General features: G+C 28.1%; 2 protein-coding genes across 2 annotated transcripts in view; one reads left to right on the top strand and one right to left on the bottom strand.

The window, feature by feature from the left end:
* Positions 1 to 1589: 1589 nt before the first annotated feature.
* On the bottom strand, positions 1590 to 15890 carry LOC111040085 (PDZ domain-containing protein GIPC1). The gene is made up of 7 exons (XM_022323822.1): positions 15257 to 15890; positions 3104 to 3200; positions 2796 to 2929; positions 2299 to 2437; positions 2109 to 2215; positions 1945 to 2023; positions 1590 to 1859 (listed from the first exon to the last, which is right to left on the bottom strand). The coding sequence occupies exons 1-7, from the start codon at positions 15470 to 15472 to the stop codon at positions 1699 to 1701; spliced, it is 933 nt and encodes a 310-aa protein (XP_022179514.1). The 5' UTR covers positions 15473 to 15890; the 3' UTR covers positions 1590 to 1698.
* Positions 15891 to 20335: 4445 nt separating this feature from the next.
* Positions 20336 to 22802, top strand: part of LOC111040096 — a 5759-nt gene continuing 3292 nt past the window's right edge. The window contains exon 1 of the mRNA XM_022323846.1: positions 20336 to 20482. Coding sequence (XP_022179538.1) covers positions 20336 to 20482 — 147 coding nt within the window. The remainder of the gene's footprint in view (positions 20483 to 22802) is intronic.

Raw genomic sequence — 22802 nt, 5'->3', positions numbered from 1 at the left:
CGGCAGAGCGAATGTGTAGGATGACGAGCCAAACATCGGACGGATGTTAGAGGACGCACCGATGGATGGAAAGGTGTGCGCAATCATTCCTGACTCTTCGAGGTTGATACTTTCGGCTGTTACTGAAATGGATGTCGTCGATGGCATCGGCATTAACGTTGTTGTTCGATATTTTAAGTCCTCGGCCTTGAAAACGGTTGCTCATGTGTGTACTTAAAATAGTGCAAATATTATAATATACGATCACCCGGAGTTGTGGATAGACTTTTTTAGGTACATCAACGTCGTCATTTCTATTTTTTCTCGTGTCAGGCGTAAAACAGAAGTTTGATAGTATAATAAATGATAATACAATTTAACAAGCAATAAATAAGTTAGTTAGGTATATCTTAGTTTTTTTTTCATACATTTAACTCAAGTTAATTTTTTTTTGTAGGTACACTTTTTATGCGTTTGTTAGATATCCCAAGGTTTCTTCTGAAAAAGTTATTTTGTCTTTATACGTCTTATTATAGTTGATATTTTATTTGGTTTTAAAAATTAGATTAGAGTGATGTCACAAGCTTATACTACATAATTCATAATTATTTTAATTGGCATTTTTTTTAATTTTGAAAACAAATTTATCTACTGACCTCTCCCAATATTTTTTTATGTATAATATTCAAGTTAATTTAGCAATTAATATTATCATAAAAGACTTAAATGACTGAATACAAATTTTCTTTTAATGAGAATGCTGTTTATGTATCATTAATGGTGAAGTATTATAATTGAAATAATAACTTATTAAAATAAGCGATTAGATATTTATAGAGAACAGTTTTATTAAAATGTATATATTATCCAGCCATTTTATTGTACTAAATATTATAATTAAATCCTGTCCGTAACTTAGTTACTATATCAGGGGTGGCCACTAACCTTAATTTTGGGAGCCTCAAATATTTAAAGCTAATTCGAGGCGAGCCACATTGTAAAGCGATGTTTATAAAATGAAGACACATTTTTCATTTAAATCAAATAAAGAAACCGAAATAACTTGTGCCGCCGCCGTGCCAATCTACAATAACGATTGTTATGATAACAAAACCGACGGCAATAAAAACACTATCCAATGATTCTAACGGAATTATATATTTATTAATTTTAATCTAAGCTTTGTTCAAGAGATGCGCGAAACTGATATAAGAGCCACATGCGTCTAGCGAGCCTCGTTGTGGCCACTCCTGTACTATATGCAGTTAATAAATATACTAACTTCACATCTCATTTTCCGGTCACGCTATAGTTTGTATTAAAAATAAAACAAATTAGTGTGAACGAAAAACTGTAATGTATTATAGTGTGTACCTATAACTGTGAAGCTGTGTAATATCTTATTCTGTAGTAGATTAAAAATGTAAATTCTGCAAACGTTATACACTTTTATATGAAGGACTTATAAACTATATAGGTACCTATATACTATAATTATTTACATTACTTAAATCAAATATTATGTCAAAGTAATTTTAGTATAGGCATCGAATTTCGGTTTCACTAAAAAGTATCTAGTTATAAATTATAATATTCGCCAATTGTTGAAATCATTTATAAATACATTTTTATTCGACTATATTATAATCAGTATAAATATACAAAATAAAATTAAACACATTAGAAGGCGGTTAAATACAAACATTATTGTGTAAGTAGTTAATTTTTCAAGCGTCCTGCCCTAGCATCTGTTATGACACCCCAGAGTTCAATAATGAAATCATCCGTGAATCCTAATTCGTCTAAATCAGAGTTGTCGACAGCCTCTGCAAAGTCCATGCTGTTCAGCTTATCTTCTCCTTTCTCCCAAATTTGTGTAGCTGTAGGAGAGAAAAAGACAAAGAAAAATAAGTAGGTGCATATTTGTTTAGTAAAAATGTATTATATTATACGATTGAAAAATACCTAGTTCGAAGTCGCTAATGCCCAACAAGTTTTCCAGCAGTTGATTGATTTTATCAATACCTTTTTGTGACTCGTCAGTCTACAAAAAAATATCATATACAATTTTTTTTTTTTGTCGATAAAGTCTTGGTCTAAATATAGATACACACAAAATATTCTATTACCTCTTTTTGAATTTCAGCAGCCCCATTGGCTTTGAACCTTAACGTCTCTTTCCCATTCCCATACGAAACATTCTTCCCTCGTTTGGAACCCCTCGGCTCGATATTCGCTAAAAAAATAAAAGATACATAATAAATTAAGTATCTTATTTTGATAAACTGTTATTAGAACTAATCCTCAAAAATTACGTACAAAATCCCGCTTTGATTGGCTCTATTAGCCGCAACGTGAAAACAGATCCTTTTGGAATGTCTTTTAACATTTTGGCCACTTCGTAGTGTCTTCTGCCCACCATTGATTCATTGTCTATTTTTTCAATGTGATCACCTACCTGTAAAATAGAGAAAATATATTATATTTTATTGATATATTCGTAACTATCAAATCATATGATAACATTATAATAACATAATTTATAAACCCTTCTTAGACTGGAGTTATCGGTATACGTAATAATAAATAAACCTACCAACGTTATTATAATATCACGTTTATAGTAGAGACTTAGTTTAATATAAACCTAAAATAATAAGCTTAAAAAGTATAACAACTAAATTAAACCCATTTTAAAATATAATCGTACATTCATTGTTAGTAAAGGATATGCAATTTACAGTTACATCAAATGCGTGATAAAGAAAAGTATACAATTTCATTATTTACAATATTTTCCGCTTGAAAAAACTCACACTTATATACGAAATGTTATCAATGATGCTATTTTCTTTAATGCGTTTTATGAAACAATATCCAGATCCATTATCTGTGATTGTCAGACCAAGTGCTTCGTTTGTCTTGGCGATTTCGATTTCTTTTGGCCGTCCTTATAAAATCAAACATAATATAAAATAGGTTAAAGTTAGTAGTAAATAGGTACATAATATTATTAAATTAAATAATGTTTTATCGATGTTTTATTTCGATGAATAGTCTATATGATTATGTATAATATGTAACATCATATACTAGTCAGTAAAATTATTGATTTTTTAAATACCTTTACGATGTACGAAAATAAAATCATCCAGACCGATTTGACTGCCCAGAAGTTTAGTCATGTCCATTTTGTGAGTATTTAAAGTGCAAAACAGAATCTACAACAGAATTTTAAGTATAATTTAGTATATTGTTTCATTTACAAATACCTAAACGGCTATATAATTTATATTATGTGTTCAATAATATTTATGTTGATTAAAAAAATAATAAAATATAAATAAAAATAAATATAAATTATAAGTAAATATCTAGTGGTAGCATACTACTAGATACTTTTCCTCTACCAGGAAAATTGAGATATCATGGATAAATAAATATTTTCGGGTATAGCGCCGAGGAAAATATCCACATTTTGCTAGGAATTGCATGTATTTTGTTTTTCGTTCCTATAGAAATAAACAAAACGTTACGAAAATCAGTCGAAAAAAAGCTGTGCCCATCCCAAAAACACGTCTATGTTGAAATCTAAATGAAATTATAACAATTATTGCCGTCCCGAAATACCTGTTGAATATTACACAAATCCCATAAATTCCTTACTAAATCCATCTGTGTTGCATGAATACATTAATTTATTGTAACATATAAAACATATACACTTAATAGAAGTTAAGTGATGGTTACATTGACTATTTATTTCTTGTAGTTTCGCATTTTATGTAATCGGTTTTTCATCCATTTGAAATTATCAATAGGTACTCTGGTGTTTAACTTCATGAAAATATGACGTGCTTACGAGTGCGTTATGCTCGCAGTTTCGAGTCACTTGCGATGGATACAGATGATTAAAAGTGTTTGATTACACTGCAATAATTAAGTGCTCATTGATGGAACAGTTCCAAAGAAAATACACAGTGTTAGCAGTTGAATATTGTTCCATTGGTTGCATCTCATAATAATAATAATTTTCGATGTCTTAACGCCACGACTACTATATTTAACTGTGTACTACGTAATGAATAATGATCGACCACAATTCCACGGCCTCCAAAATAATGTTTAAGCTGTTGCTATTAATATTATTGTATAACGGATACTTAGAATGTAAATAATTTATATATTATATCACGCGTATAATGTATAATAATAATAAGCGGTCGGATTAAGATACGAAAAACTAATGGACCAGATTGAAACTGTAAAATATATTAATTTAATAATTATTATAAAGTCGTTGTACCTATTCATAAAGAACCATGACGATGTATAATATATACTACGTAAATAACTATCACCAGAGAACCAGGAAATTACTCAATGGTAAAAAATTAAAAAATCGCCCGACGTCATATTATTCCAACATCTTAGTGACCGGACCAATATAATATAATATATATTATTATGCTCGCCGTCCGGTGCAGTTTGTTGTGGACGTATAGGTCCTATACTCGTATAATATTGTATTTCTTGTCTTCATGACCAGTACCCGAAATCTGATTTTCATCATTTATTGCTACCGCACATCTCGATATCCGGTTTATTTTTCTACACAAAACTGCATCTCTAATCGATGCTTATATAACAATTAACAACGATACCTCAGATGCCTGTATAATATTTGTCCAACACTTGTGAATTGTGATACTTGCAGACTTGAGTATGTCATTCTATGTCATATTATCATTAGGTTTTTTTACTTCGGTGTAGTTAAGAGTTTATTTATGTAGGTACAGTACAAAACTGTATTGATTCGCTGCGGAAAAATACACTGTTCGTAGTATATTATTATGTATTAATTTAATCATTATAGTAGTATTACCCGAAAATAAAATATTATTTATCTCATTTTTGAAAAACAACAAGTTGTTAATACATTTAATTTTAGTAATTTAAATTTGTATGTTTTATTTTAATGCAGAAGAAGTACCTAAATGCAAACGTATTCAATAATATTATCCTTGTAGAAGATTAAACATTTAAAAACTTTTTGTGAGCGATTGGATATTATCTCATAACTAACAAATATAACTTATGACTCATCAGTTATGATCAATAGGCATTGATATTTTTGAATACTAATAAAATTAGGTATAAGTTATGACACAATAATTGTAATTTTTCATTATTAAACTTTTTTTGTTTGATATTCTGCCGCTGAAGAAATGCGAGGATATTTCTAACTATTTGTTACTATTTGTTTTTAAATTGGCATTCAATTCATTTTTTTCCACAACCTTGAAATCAATTTATTGTTCTGTATCCGTGCCCTTCAGAATTTTAGATATTAAAAAACACAAGATTTTATATAGTCTAACTGATGTTAAGTAATTATTTGGTGTTTTATATATATATACTAAAGCTCGGTGTATGGGTAGAGTTATCAAAGTAGACTACATAATTTTGCATATTATGATATTATCTATGTATAGGAATTAGGAAATATATTAATGAACAATTTCGTCAAAAGTACGTATTAATGAGTAATAAAAAATCATTTAATTTATAGCGTTTACTTATCTATGATTTATAGGTGCCTACATTAAATATGCTCGCATTAGCCGTTAAGAACTTATAAGTGTTTATAATATTCAAAAATTGACTTGACACTTAAATTATTTTTAAAGATTTGACACTTATTTTACATGGTAACATTTGAAAAACAACAATAATAATAGTACTGATGATTATTATTTACTAAAAATAATTATTTATATTATGCGCGTGTTACGTGACGTGTTAAAAAAAACGAGAAGGAAAAGATAACGTTTTCACGTAAATAGCTGCAAGTATGGGCTCGTGACTGACTGCGTATAAGTGGATTGTATAATTTTATTTACGATACCTATTTCATTCCGAATGAATATAATGCAATATGTGTTCCTTGTTTTTTTTTTATCACAGATGGCAGTTTTATTCTACGAAAACATGCCTTACAGCTGATTATATCGTTGAGATTTCCTTGCATCGTCGAAGATGACGTGTACCTTTATACCTTTAAACACGCAGTATAATAGGTATGTATATTATTATAACTATTACGTCATGAAAAAAAAAAACAGAAAAAATCATCTTGAATTAACTTAAGTTGTTGAATGTATTTAAAATATAGCTGAGCATAGTTGTTGTTAGTATACTCGATATATTTATGATTTTTTTAGTATATGTTAATTTTTGAGACATTTTAAAACAGCACAATCGGTTTTAATCCGTTGTAAGTAAATAATATTATATGAGTCATCTTATATTATTTTGTGCAATACAATATAATAATATGTGTGATACTGTAATGTGTATAATGTGGGTGGTGAATATTATATTATACCTAGGTACATAGCTCAGCAAAAACTTAAATAATGAGCTTGGATTAATCTCCGTAATAATTCTGTGTGCCAATATAGGTATTAATATTGAAGTAAAACGGAGTACTTTTTGGTATTTAAAACACAACTTATAGTACCTAAACTGTTTTAAATAATTTGGTTTGTCAAGTTGAACCATGTTGCCTTATCGCCTAAAACTTTATACCTTAATTAAACCTTATTTATCATAAATTGCTAATTGAATAATAATGAATATTATTTAACAGCCATTAAAGTGTATTATTATCATAGGGATTTTTGGTAAGATAAAAAAATTTAGTTTTGCTTACAATATGTGTAATGAGTATGTGTGGGTGGTAAATATTATATTATATAGTTTATGTATGTGAATGAGCTTGGTACTAATGTCTGTGATAATTCATAACAATTATTGCGTGATTATTTTTTTCTGCCTAGCTCATTAGCTGCTTTTCCTGTTTTAATTAGCAAGTCGAGTGAGAACACGCTCTTATTTAATATAAGAAATATTTTAATAATTTCCATGTTTCTATCTTGGTACATATTAATATATTATATAAAATTAGATTTTATTTCCATAAAATTTTTTTTTAAATATATTTTAACGTAGATATTTGGTAAATGAAAAAAAATTGTTTTCTTACAAAATTATGTAAAAAATACTTTCAAAAACATCATATTTTTCAAGATAATGAGCAGTGTTTAGGTACTGTTTTATTATTTATAATATTATGTAGGTATAAACAATTAGGTCGAAAAATATTATATTATGTTTAGTGGCGCCAAATAAGAACATTTGATTTAGACATTGGCTGCAATTGGCATCATCTGATCCATTCTGTTACATCGTACAACGTCGAATTATTTTCTAAATGAAAATTAATATATACGTTGTAATTAACTATTACTGGTCCTAACCAGTACAAAAGTATGCGGCACATGTTGATAATGATCGGTCTGATTCTAAAAATCACTAACTGTGCACCACGGTCTATAACATTGTGTAGCTGTATTCAAAACACGAAATCATTATACAAATTTATTTTTAATCTCAGTTTTTTTTATGGTTAGCTAATGTCTGATGTGGATACATATAGGACATAGGTATACTGCGTACTTATTTATAGGTACACTAAAGTAAAATTTTTAACTTTTTTTATTGAACAAAACTTATTTTTTAAATGAATACATTTCGTACACCGACAATATTTCTAACATACGAGTATAATAATACCTACCTACGTATTACCAGCTACCACACATAAGTACAGAGCACAATAGATACCAAACGTATAAATATTAAATTGTATTACACCGTCATTCGCAACTCGTATAGACTCGAATCTTTACAGTTTATAGCATATAAAACACTTGTGATCATCCGTAAAACTAATTTTATACATAAAGTTTCGTAGACAAATCATCAGGTACCTAGTATAAAAAAAACTTTCAACAAAGGTATAATTATTATATTCGTCTTTCAATTAGATTTCAAAAAAAAATTAATAACTACAATGGTATCCCATGCATTAAATGTCGAAATGACCAAATGAAGAAACAGCTATAATAGATATAATTACGACTGTAATATAATGATATAATAATATAATAATGTTAAATTACGATTTATCATGTTCTCAGATTAGTGTCAGAGCTAGTATGCGGTAGCCGGTAGGACGTTGGTTGCTAATCGGTATAGATCCAATACATATAATATTATATATAATTTATCCTTAATGTAAATGTATACTTAATGTTTATCAATTTATTTTTTTATACTTATTACTTATTAGGTACTGAGGCACTTTGTACTTGAATGATTTTTGCTGATGTGTTTTATACTTAATGATGGTCATTATTATTTACTTATTTATCTATTAATTAATGTATGAAACTGACTAAATAATAATATATCCAATTCTCATGTGGTGCATACTATATCTACCAATCTACTATCCTTAAATATATTGTTTATTCATTTTGATATACTTGTTGATCTCAGCGTTTTATCGACCGCAAACGTCATCAATCATCCAACATATAATAGGTGCGTCTTATATATAGGTAAAGAGTGTCCCCCGCTGGTGAGTAGTGAAATGTACATTACTGCTACGTCAATTGAATCCTTTTGAGAAACATTTCGCTTCGCGCATACCACGTGAATACGTGATACATTTAACGAGATACAAATCTAAAATATTCGTCAACCATAATATTTATTTTCTAAGTATTTAGTTGAGATTAGAAGTAATAATACTCAATTACGTTCCTAACCTGACCTAATCTTGGTTTTGTAGGAACTTTATACTGTTTTATATTTTTTAAGTGCAAATAGTGCAATAATGTTTTTTTTGCACTTCAACTATAAAGTTTTTATTTTATATTCTGGAAATGTCAATTAATGAATACCGTAAATATTGTAATCGATAGCTCAAATAATTAATTCAAACTATTTACCAGAAATTATCTATTGAGAAAACAATATAAAAACCGTGGATTCGATCATTCTGTAATTTATAGGTACATTTATATGTTTTAAGCTGAGAGTCAAATTATATAAACACTAATTTGGATAGGTACTAAACAAATAACAGTAAATTGTTGATGTTGCTTTGAAGAATTTAAAGTGTTTTATTTAAATTTGAACTTGATAATCAAAAATTAGTTTTTCTAATAAGTATTATTTTCTAATAATGATGAAACATATTAATAGTCATTAAACAGTGCCTAATAAAATATTATTAATTAATTAATCAAAATATTTTAGAGAAAGTTAAGAATTAAAATGTATATCAATTTTAATTACAAATTAAATTAACACACTTTTTACTTTTTAGGGCATAATAATTATGCTAGTAGTAAGTATTAAAATAAATGTTTGCTTATTTATAAATTCCTTAAATTTGAATGTATTGCAGTCTATAATATACCTTATACCTGATAATAATTATAATTAAATATTCATGTCCCGGTGAAAAATAATTTTTTTTTAAAAATAGTTTATTAATTTTACAGTTCAATAATTAAAGGTACATATTTCAATTTTTGTTAAGATTATAACAATAATATTTGAAACATACACGTTTCACATTTAGCCTTACACGTATTTATGATATTGCAGACAGGATGATTAACGGCATTCGTTATTTTACTTTAAATACTACTGTTTGAAATATAATTATATTATTTCTTCACTGAATTGTATTATTATGTCTGAACTCGAATAAAATGTTTGTTAACAAAAAAAACCTCTGAACCTTATATGCGTTTTATTACAACTAAAGATTGTGTAATAAATTCTTTTTTTTTCAATTAAATATGATAAGAATAGAAAATATAATAAACAACATCAATGTCATTAGTTATCTTTGCAGTCTTTTGTCTTCATATTTGAACAGTCGTACCCAAAGCAGCACCTATTTTTTAGATACATTTACTTCGAATAAATCAAATATAGTGAATCTGGACTTGCCACTAACGGGCTCAAATTTTGGAGTAATACCAAAAAAATATAATTTAAATAAAATTCAAACTCTCCGGAACATGGCTTTACTCAAAATGTCTAATGCACCTCCATATAGATGTCTATAGTGTCTTATTATATACTCCATATTGATACACTTAAATCCATGCATGAAGAAGCGAAAGCATTTATTTTTATATAAGATTTAAAATAGACTAGTTTCACAAAAAATATTCACTGACAATTCCAGGAAACTCCAAAATATTTGGATCATACATTACCTATAAATCAGGCGTTACATAAACTCTTAAATACTATTTTAAATTGTATGAACCTATTTACCATATGTTTATTACACTTATAACATTCGTCATTCACTAAAACATTGGACATAAGACTTACCTCCACTCAAGACATATGAGATCGATAGGTGATCTTATAAATTAAATACAACGGAAAAATGTTATTGAAAATCTTGATAATGGAATATAAACTATAAAGATTTTATTTTGTATGTAAGTACTAATATAATTTATTTTTTTTGTAATTTTTCAGAGGCTAAAAATATTAACATTCATATATAAATTTTGTTATTTTTATCTCAATAATTTCTTTATAAAATTACTAAACATATTATCAACTCTGCCTGATTTACAATTGTTTTTATATCATAAAAATAACTAAAATATATTCTTTTAATAAAGCTATTAATCTATTATGAATATCAAAAAGAATAATTAGGTACTAACAATAATAAGAAATGAATAGGCGTAGAAACTGCTGCAGTTGGAAATACCTAGAAGTGTAAACTTGTGTACCTGCCTACTCGTATTCATAATTGTAATATATGATATCAAATAAATGTTTTCTAAGAAGTTCCAAAAAGAAGACCAGCAGATCCACACGCAGCCCATAGACCGCGGGTTAAATCCCTGATTTAAAAAAAAATGTATATAATCTAGAAATTATAGGGTGTAAATAATAAATCATATATTATTTTAGTTCATTTAACTTAACATGATTGGGTGAATACTTAATACCCGATAACAGTCTAGAGAAACCCAGGCTATGGGGTAGGTATGCAAGAGCATGTGTCTACAATTACTAATGTATTACTGTATCAGTATAGGTACCTAATGAGTACCTACTTTTTATATAGTCATAAATCATAATAAAAGACTAATGTAGAGACAGAACCCAACTAATTTACCACCCCAACTTAGAAAAAATTTTCGATAGAGTGAAATACAATTAATTCTATTTAAGCTACTCTGAGCCTATGAAATATGCATGTAAATAACACATTTAGTCTTCTTTCTTAACTGACGTCGAATCCTCAAACTTGAACCAAATTATATGAACATATCGTTGTATTTAGGTAGGTATTAATGTATTATTAACGTTCTCGTGTTTGGTACCAAGCCCCCGAAATGGCAGGCCTTTATTATTTTTAATTTTGATAAACCATGTATCTAGTAAATCAGAATACAATATATTTTATTATAAGCCGACCACGTAGAAATATTTAAACAGACTAGTCTTCATAATTATTTTAATACTTATATTTTGTACCTAACTATCATATTATTTAAATTAAATTATAGTGATTTTCATATATAAACTGTATTTTAACTGTAGTCTTATTACATTGTAATATTAAAATTTTAATTTATTCTGTAATAAAAGTTTATTTTGTTTTTTTTTAATAAGACGTGACCTTTTAAATTATAAAATATGTACCTATATAATATCGTTTTAAATTGAATTCATAGTTATATAGCAAATGGTTTTTTTTTTTTAGAATAGAAAGGTCATTCCTATAACGGTATAGTCGGTAATTATGTTTACTGAAGGTAGTTACTTACTTTTGATGGTAATTTACTCTAAATTATCATTATTCATTCATTATTATTAATATTATTATTCTTTATTTGTAAATACTTTACTACTTTTTTTTGTTACAATTTTAGTTTTAATTAATGAGACTAAAAGTTTTGATTTTATTTTATGTCTTATAAAATACATATACCTACTAGTTTAACTTTGAAACACTACCTATTTAATAAGGACAAAGACATTTTTTAATAGAATATAATATACTAAATATCATTAGCTTTACGAACTTTGGATATCTACCTATATATCAAGCCCTTTGTATTTTAAAGTTGTTAGTAAGATCGATGATAGAAGATAGGTCAGAGTATACGTCTTTTATATAGTCCCTTATACTTGAAAAACCATACAATAAATTGAAAATGTCCAAAAATGGTTTCCTCATTGCTGGTTATGTTTTAAAAATTAAACATGACTAAATAGTCTGGTTTTTTAAAAATGTTGAAAATATTGAACATAACATTAATTAACGATTCTATTAAAAAAAAGATGGATGCTACTTGTCTTATACCTGTTGCCACATTTCATAAACTAAAGATTGAGTTGTGAACTAGATATACATACATTCCATATTAACACTATTGATACAAATTATTTATGTAATAACCCTATTTAGAGAATAATACGTTTAATTAATTTAGAACCCAATCTCTTAGATTAATGTCTTATACCAACTAAAATAAATTGGAAAATCTTAATCTCATAGACCACTACAATTGTTTTTTTTTATAACCTACTATTAATTTGCTTATTATGGATTTTAAATTCGAAGATCTTTACTAACTTAATAAATTTGTAAAAATTGTATGTGTAACAAATAAAAATAAATTAGCTTATGCGATTTTATCCTGATTTATATTAATAATATTAATTAAGTAAATATTAAGTAAAGGGCGGCATCTAACAGGCAATATAATTATAACTTAGTAACTACGTGGAGTGCAATTTTGTGGATATATTTTATATGACGTACCAATATTCTCAATTAAGTCTCATCGGTCAACGTCTAATGAACATTTTTAACGTCGTTATTGTACAATAATGTTTTGTCACTTAAAAATTGTTTTATTTTTATGTGTGGTGATATTTTAATATTTTATGCATTTGTACAATTGTACCTAACTGAACCAGCTGAATCTCATAGCTAGACTCATCATACGACTAAAATAAATCATTTATCATGCAATAATCTGTCAGGTATAGGTAGATTTATAATCTAATATTTGAATTGATTTATCTGTTATCTATTTTACTTCCAAACTAAGTCCAAACTCAAATTATAAGGCATTGTAACAGTACCTATAAACAAGATGTATTATCATATAATTGTTATGCTTAATTTGTGTGTTTATAAATTATATGAAAAAATATAATGTGATAGGTATAGTGTATGTTTACTATAAATGCTGTATGTAGTAAGTATATAGTTCGCTTAAAACCCTATCTGTACTAACTACATTCATTTGAGTTATTGACAAGATGAATATGTATTACTAAGATCAAATTAATTGTAAAGAAAAATATGTGGAAAAAATCATGTTATAACTTATAAGTATGTAACTGAAAATATTTATCTGAGTAATTCATAATAAACAAAATAATTCATAACAGTTGTTCAGTCACGTTTTAATACAACTGCCAAAATTTGTAAACATAAATAATTAATATTGATGTAATGTAATTTTTATTCTACATATAGATTGAAGGTGTATTATATTTATATACATCAATACTATCATGAAACATGGTGATATGAATTCTGTACATCCATGCCCTTTATATAATTATAAACTAGATAAACTGAAATACGATTTGTATTTTGTTTAATATCTTTAAAAACTAATAAGCTTCATTAATCATTTTTTATTATTGAGTGCACATCTCAATGTTTTAAAAAAAAACAAATAATTTTAAGATCGATGAATATTGAATATATATAATTTAGATACTACAAATATAAATTATTTTAATTACAGTCAATAAAACACTGTAGTTACTTATTAAAATATTTTTCTTAATTTATTATGCCTTAATACAATCACGAGCTTTGTGTTAGAATATTACCGCTACGTAATCTTTAAACAATTATATTTATACAGCAATAAATACTGCATAAATCAACATATATTCAACAAGAATACATTTTTTTACAACTTTCTACGCCTTGAAAATATCTACAAACTCGACCTAGAATTCAACAACACCTTATCTTGTTTGACAGTAGCATCATTACACGGAGAGAATGTTTATAGCGAAGAGATCAAACAGCAAAGCAAAAAAAGTTACAGGTAGGTACAGCCGCAGTAAAAAATGTGAAGATTTATGTTGACTTTTACAAATAAGGTACGCAGTCACACAACTTTTAGAATATATTAATATGGCCTATCATTGTTAATTATTTTAGAACTCGATTTCTAGACAAGTATAATTATTAATTATACTTGTTTAGAAACGAATTGGCTGATTTCGATGTAACCCGAACAATAGTTAAAATAAAATAAAATAATAATAATAATGATTAAACACAGTTTATAACTTAAATGTGAATTATTATTTATTAGCTGGTATTAAATGTATTTAATTGAAATCGTAACTCGAAGCACCGCAAGTGCAGTGCCGTTCGATATCATAATCGAAATCGTTTAGGTATAGGTATAACACAAGCGTCATGTTATAACGTTATTGTTTATTTTCTAAAACAATTCAAGTATCACATAGAAAAATCCAGTCTTTCGAAAATCGTAAAAACAATTTAACTGCTCGTTACTCTCACATCACAGAACTAATTAATATTTTCTTATATTTGCAGAATACCTATTTTTACAAATTTACGATGCTTACGAATGATTATAATTTATAAATTATATTAGACTAGTGAAGACATACCTATACACGCTTATAACATGCCTAATGCACCGTATGTCGTAACAGCTGATTTGAAACAAAATGATGAAGACTAGTCGGCTGCTCTGATGTGCAAAGTCGTAAAGCCAGTAGGTGTGTGTATATTATATCGCGTTGTTGATGACGCATACAAGTGATAAAAGTGTGACGAAAAGCTATTTGAAATTCTTAAATCTCCCAGCGTTTTCCAATTGGCGAAAATCGCGTTCACTGTATATTGTTTGTGTATATACCTACAGTTTTAGTGCGTGGCTGGGGGATTACGCGTTATGGCCAATGATTTCGGTGTCCCTTTAACCGGAACGGTATTTGTTCTCTCCACCACGGCGCTGGAAGTACAGCGCATATAGCTGTCTTCCGGTCCGGAAACTCATAGACGCCAATTTTAAAAAAAAAATTTACATGTACGCTTACGTGTGTAAAGCCAAATATAGTTATATATGTTATGCTGAAATGCGCAAATGAGACGACAAAACCAAAGTAATAACAATGCAGTATCCGCAACCGACGATTAAAAAGTTTAACCTATATGTATTAAGTATCGGCATTACAATAGTTATTGACTTAGGTATTTTTGGGAGGGAGGGTAGGTATAGGGCTGTATCGGGCTTACTTCGTCCGATGGAAAGTCATAGCAGTCGGCCACCCTCTGGTACAGTTCGCGGACGTTGGAGAAGTTCGACACCAGTCCTGTCGGACTGCCCTGGGCCTGTTGGCAGTGAAACACTAAGTTTTGTTTCACTTGATCGTCGTGATCGTTGTGCTTGTGCTGCACCGCGGCCGGGTCGTCCTTGATTTTTTGCACGGTTTTCCGGTTGAACATAGGCATATTATCGACGTATATTATATATTTAATACACAATTTACCCGAATATTACGATAATGTAAACGTTGTATAGAGTCGCGACTTTAAAGGCACGCGCGAACGTCAAAACTTCACAAAACTCACGAATCGGCGGCACTCTATACGCGTCCGCGTCAAGTCATAATAACGATGAATATTGCGTATCGAACACGAAGACGAGTTGTGGTTAACCGTAAATCATATTTACTACTCAATTGTTGATAGTACTTTTTTTTCAAACGACGACGAACGACGGCAGTGTTTTAGTGACTGCGGACACGCGTACGCCGTACAGACGGTCTGCCGCGCGACTGCGACTAGCTAGGTATATTATTATTATTTTAGTCGGCCGTCCGTCGGGCGATCGCTATACCTAGGTACCACCATACGCGCGGCAGGTGTTGAACCGAGTGGAACGCTCAGAACAATGTGTATATATTGGTACCTAGGTATAATAATCTATCTCCAGGTGCGTGCGCGTATTACCCATATGTCTATAATATACCTACCTCGTACATTATTTAAACGTATGATATTATTATTGTTATTATGTGTTGTAGTTTCGTGGTTTACACATCATATTATAATATTATATTACAATAAAATGTAGGTAGGTATATTAGGAAAGCTGCAGTATGTATACAGGCCAATAAATTATTGTTTCAATACGAATTCGTCGATGCCTTGTTATATGCCCTCTACGAATTCAAACAATTTAATTTTTGTAACTTTTTAAATAAAAAATGCGTTAGTGTTACGACGGGACCGCTTGCAACGGTAATATAGACCACTGTATTACTCAATAACATACGATATATATATATATAAACCGAGAATGTATTATGACGTATACAAGCATACCCTATAAGTGTGGAACTTGTATTCATCATAACAGATCCAACGTTTTCGCTTGTCAGTTGTCATCCCTTTTCAGCTTAACAATTCATAAGCGAATGTAATTTAAGTGTCTATTTTTAGTTTTCAACCGGAGGGTTACCTAAAAAATTACATTGCGTCGTATTTGTATAATATATACCTATTACCACAATGTACAGGAGATAGATAGATAGATTATGTATTCTCAACATCGTACTTGTTACAGGGATATCAAAAATGACATAGTTTTTTGGTAGCTGATATATTAGTGGAATAATAACTTACAAGCATATTAGTTTATACAATATACATATGTACTTGCATTTTTTTTGCAGCTGATTTTTGACGATTTCGTGTTGTGTATATTTGCCAAGAATATTAGGTACCTACCTATATATACGAATAAAATAGAGGTACACGAATATTTCAATGCTTTGGGACATCGACTGATTCGCCCTTCCATTTAATTATATATTATTATACTGTATATACGTCGAGTGCACGATGTGATATTATGTTCGTACATCAGCGCACGCACGCACGTACGTTATCTATATACTATATACTCGGATATTATTTTTTATCTTTTATATCTGCATTTATGTGTACTATATGTATAATAGTTATATTTTCTAGTACACGGCATATTGTGTTTTATAGACATGTTTAGGTGTACGATTTTTAGACCTGCGCATAAATGACGGGAAGAGCACACAACTATAACAGTCGCGATGTAGAATTACTGCTGCACGCGATGTGATGATGATATACACCAATATCGAAATGTATATTGATGTAGCCATAAGTAGCTTTATTATACGGGGTTATTTATCAAGCATGCTCATAAAAATCTGAATAATTGAAATATGATTCTTACTAATAATATATACAAAATTAAAAGTCAGAATTTGAATTCAAGAAAAAAATGAGGTGAACAAGCTTTGGAAATCACTCTGTATTAGATATTATAAGAACGTTTTCGTTTAACTCAAGTCCTCAAGTATAATAGTCGTTTTTTTATAATATGAATATTATTTGTATGATATAACAGTCGATACAATCACTACTGTTATTGAATGTAACATGTATGTTATGATATATTTATATCTAGATATATTTTATTATTTTTATAAATTATCTTGGAAGCTGGTTTTATCTTATAATTTTATAATTGCTGTTTTTAAAATTTTTTGTATTTTTCTAGTTTAATATTTTATTATAAAATTAGTTATGTTGTGTATATAATTGTTGGGCTGTAATAGTATAACTAAAAGCTAATGAAAAAAATGTATATATATTATATATGTATAGTATAACTATCAATTTTTTGTATAATAAATATTAATATAGTTTATCGGAGCTGTATCTTATTTGTGTATAATGCATTTAAAAATTAAAATACATTAAACATGCATATAGTATATGTTTATGCATATAACCGTTAACCGATAACCTTTTTTTATTGATGAATTATATTTTATGTCTTATTCGATATGATTAGATATTTGGATGTATATAATATTATAATTAATATCAGAATGAAAATAATTTATTTCTAATAGTCCGTAATGATTAGGTTAGAATAATCTAAATTAATATTTTGTCACTCCATTTTTGGCGTGAACAAAAAAAAATTAAATCTATTTAAGCGTTACATATTGCGCAATTTATTAATCTCTGTTGCTATGTTGACGCAATTGTCTTGGACGGCATAATTTGCAAGTAAGTTACGGTTCCATGTAAAAACATTGAGTCTTAACTAGAGTACCAATAGCAACTATAAATATATAGAATATAGTACCTACTACCTACATGACTACATAATATAGTACCCACTACACTCGTATGTGACTAGGATTTTTTTATTTCACGAAATTCTATTTAGACAAGTTAAATAATACTTTAAAAAATATGTGTGTATCTTATAACAGCTAACTCGTATATACATATTAATTATTATTTATCTGGATGTTGAACGTCAAATGATGATTATTACCTATTATCTATTATATTTTATTTAAGCAAATAATTGTTACGTTACAGTAGAATATTTGTTTATTATTTCTTTTAAAACTAATAAAAATTGCCCACAATTTCTATTAGTCTGATGGTAATCCCACAACGATCATTTAGATTCTTTTTTATTCCATATTTACAAATGAATACATGCGCAAAAACACAAACAGTGCAAATAGAGGCATCATCAGCACAGGACGAGTGAGAATATTAAGAATAGATACCTAAGTTGTATGATATAGTGGTAGTCTGTTAGTCAGAGTGTACCCAGTACCTAAGTAGATATCGAATAATACAGAGTTTGTTGAGAAAAAAAGAATATATTGTAGTTTTATAAAACATTACGATAAATGGAAGGATTATACAATCAATGAATTGAAAGTGTACATTTCAGGTTATTATGTTGTGGTTATAACATTGTATGTGTAGTTTTAATTGAGTAAAATACTCTATAATTCTGTTATATATTTATTATGCATTATAATATAGATATTGAGGTACACACGCATTAATGTTTGTTAATATTGAATTATATTATATAATAATTATATTTTACAGAGTTCCGTCGAGAATTAAATAATTTCAAGTAGTGAAATAAACTGATGGAGTGTAAAATATAGTTCAGATATGAAAAAAATTCTTTTTCTTCTTTTTTTGGAAAATTATAAAAAGTATACTTACACAAACGTGTCTCGTTTAATATATATGCTAATTGTAGGATATTCCTAAATTTCATTTTTTAGATAAAATAATAAATAACTTTTTAAATATTTTATGTTAAATTATAAATTTATTACAATAACATATGATTTTACATTTTTATTTTCAACACAAAATAACTAATTGATAGAAATATGTTAAATTAATTTAAAAAATTGGACACAGTTTTTTCATATATTATTTCGGTTAGAAACTATTAATATATTTTAAGTTGCTTCTTAGCATATCAAATGCTTTGTTCTCGTTTGAAGAGCTTGTTTTGTCATTTATTTTTCCCTAAATTCTGAACCCTAATAACGTATAGTACCTATATTCCACTCACATTTGCACATGGGCACTGGCCTTCTTGAACAGTCAACATTTAAAATTTAAATATATTATAAATTTATAACTATAAATTAAAATTTAATACAAGTTTCTATAGTCGGAAAACTAAATTAATATATTTCTAAATATTTTTAATGTTGCCATAATTTTGCAGCTGAAATATGAACTCATTGGTCATCATTATCAGTTCTACTGCAAAAATTAACACTTACAAAAAGAAAAAATATATAACTAAATATGCTTATAGGCTGTATTAGGTATATTGTAATTGTTGAGACATGGACCATGAATGTTATTGCTAGGCAACATTTTATGAATTAAAACTTTTACAGCTTTTTAGTTAGAATTTATTTAAAAAATATATAAATCAGCATTAAAACACTAAAAATAAAATAGGTACCATATATTAAACTATAATGAACCATAAAGAGATATTCGATTTCCCGTCATTTAATGGAGAACATCCATACATAGTATGATTAAATATAGCATAAAATATATATTTCTTTAATATTATCAATCAACATAATAATATAAGATGATTTACTTACAGGGTATTTTAATGGTCCCGTGGAATTATAGTCCGTGTGTTTTAGTGGCAGCAAGTTGGTGTTTGACTCACTCCACGACGACCACTAGACACAAGTAATATATTTTAATTTAATTTAAACCTTTTAAAACTATTACTTTAATATATACCTATACATATTTATACTCCCTTTTTTTCTTTTATGCATATAACATGATTATAATATTGAGTTTTTTTATCATTTATAAATGATCATAAATATGAATAGGTAGTGATAGCCATTTAGTTAAGTAGGTTGATGCATAATTATAACTTATAATACATAGGAACATCATATATTATGAAAAATATTTTTTTATCTGGATACACTATACAGCTTTATGAATGTATCAATTCAAAATCCGTACAATGTGCTTGCAGGATATACTTCCATAGGTCATATGCATGATTCGTCTAGACATCAAACATGTTTAGGAATAGGAGCAGTGTTCCATCCAAATCCGCTGGTCGTATTTGTGTTGATTAAAGCGAGTAGTATATATAACACTTAAATAAATTAATATTACAACTTATTAGATTATATTATACGATGTTTACAATTTTGCATATTATATTGAGAAATATATTTCATAATACATGCATGTATCAATATATATTTGCGACACTAAGTCTACAAAGCACTTGTATCTATAAAAATCTGTATTTTGAATTTTTTTTTTGGTTTTAATATATTATAAATATGTAGTAATATCGACGAAATTTAATTTTTATCGAAAGAGCTTTATCCATTTTTAAGGTGTGTTGAAGTCTGGGGTAGACTGAGGCAATGTCAGAGGCAAATAATAAAATCGTTCGAAGTTTTAAAAATGCATGTTCTAATAAATGGTTTTGAATAAGATTTACCTTACCAGATTACCCCGCCATAGCCACCCCCCCCCTCATTAAAATATGGCCCACTTAAGAGAGTAAGAGACACAGTCACACAGATAAGTCTTTATATTAGTTTATAATATGATTAAAATAGATTTTCCCCGGTGAGATGAGAGACCATAATATGTATTTGGACGTGAGTATATATGTAATATGTGTATTTTTATTTTTATTTCATAGATACTTTAACTGCAGCTATTAGTTAAGTGCCTTATAATATAGCTCAAAGTCGTTCCAACTTTAAATTATAATATATATATTCCATAATTATTATTTATATCTCCTAATTCTATACTCTCATTTTTTTTCAAATCTTTCCTAGACAACAAATATTATTTATTTATCAATATCGTTTTTCACCGGAACATAATGTACCTACTATTAACTATTGTATTGATATTATTTATAATATTAGATTGTTTTCAATTTTACAAATGATATTACAACGCTGCTGCAGGATTGTGCAAGTGAGTTAAATGAAGCGAAACGATATGATGATGATATTATACACATCATTATCTCCTGCAGCCTCGGTGTCCTGTCATTAATATTATATTTATATGTTTATGTATGTAGTTAATAATATTATACCAGTCCGTCCGGTCCCTGCGTGTGTTTTGCAGTCCTATCCGAAACTGTGGCCTAGCCCAACATGTGAGGAATGTCCGTTTATTTTAAATTGTAATTCGTATTTTCCCGGGCGGTGCAGGAGGGGCGCAGTGGCGAACACAAATATTTTCAATGGGAAGGGTTACATTAAAAACATATAATGTATAAATAACATACGTGTATAGGGTATATCTATATGGCTATATCAAAATATATTTTTTTAATTTTATTCATTTTTATAAATACCTACTTATGGAAAAATATACACGAGGGTGGTTGAACACCTATTGTACCCGGGTTATGCAAATACCCAAACTATATAGATACTTACGCTAAACATAATATATTCATGAATTATTTGACCATAATTAGTATTATTTTGGTTGAAAATATTTTTTATTTACACATTAATTGGATGTATAGTGTTCGTAGACATTGATATTACTATCTAACAAAAACATAACTGTCACAAAGAAGCCAAGTCTCAGATTTATAAGATTATTGATTAAAGAGAGAACAGACTTGGCCACAATGTAGATATCACTACTTTGATAGGCAGACGTTTGTGACTTAAAATGACTTTATCCAATAATAAAAAACGTTACAACTTTTTATAGAGAATAAAACCTATCACAGTACTCGATATTTTTCTTCTACAAGGAATACCTATGAATCAAAAATATTTTTTTGTTAATATGTGCCTAACCATGACAACGAAAACCTTACTCAAAATCGGTCCGAAACAAAAAACGTGTATCCAGCCTATTAACATGAATATGTCATTTTAAAAATACTAATTTCCACCAATTTCAACTTAACCTGTATTATGACATGTAACTAATGGCAACCATTATTAAACAAAAACAAACTATATAAAATCTCATAGAACAAAGAACTCAGTATTTCCCACATTTTCTTTCCATAAAAACCTTTTTGGACTATTACGAACATTTTTTTTTTTTTTAAGAGCCAAATCGGTCTAGCCGTTCTCAAATCGATTCCATATTACTTCATGCGTTTAGAGCTAGGTACCTACTCTCCATAAAGTAGTATTAATTTTTAGATTATTTCCTTTACTTGCACTATAGGTAGGTATATGAATATATGACCCACCTTTCAGCCAAATGGTCTGTTTCCGCCTTTATGGAAAGTACTTTATAATTTTGATAATCAATCAATCAATCTGTCACTTTGAAGTGCTCTTCTTTTGAAAAGGTTCACATTCTTACAATAGAATAAGCTAATGAAGCTCAATCAATGTTTCAAATTTCAAAAGTCCATCTCATAAGAGGTATCAGAGATATGACT

The sequence above is a fragment of the Myzus persicae genome, unplaced genomic scaffold (genome assembly GCF_001856785.1).
Source record: "Myzus persicae strain clone G006 unplaced genomic scaffold, MPER_G0061.0, whole genome shotgun sequence".
In the NCBI taxonomy this organism is placed as follows: Eukaryota; Metazoa; Arthropoda; class Insecta; order Hemiptera; family Aphididae; genus Myzus; species Myzus persicae.
The sequence above is the reverse complement of the archived record's forward strand: the minus strand, read 5'-3'. Positions and strand labels throughout refer to the sequence as shown.

Coding starts and splice junctions, on each gene's coding strand:
- LOC111040085 (XM_022323822.1), bottom strand. CDS start 15,472: ATGCCTATGTTCAACCGGAAAACCGTGCAAAAAATCAAGGACGACCCG. Junction 2,438..2,795: donor ATAACATTTCGTATATAAGT/GTGAGTTTTTTC, acceptor TCTATTTTACAG/GTAGGTGATCACATTGAAAA. Junction 2,216..2,298: donor GCCAATCAAAGCGGGATTTT/GTACGTAATTTT, acceptor TTATTTTTTTAG/CGAATATCGAGCCGAGGGGT.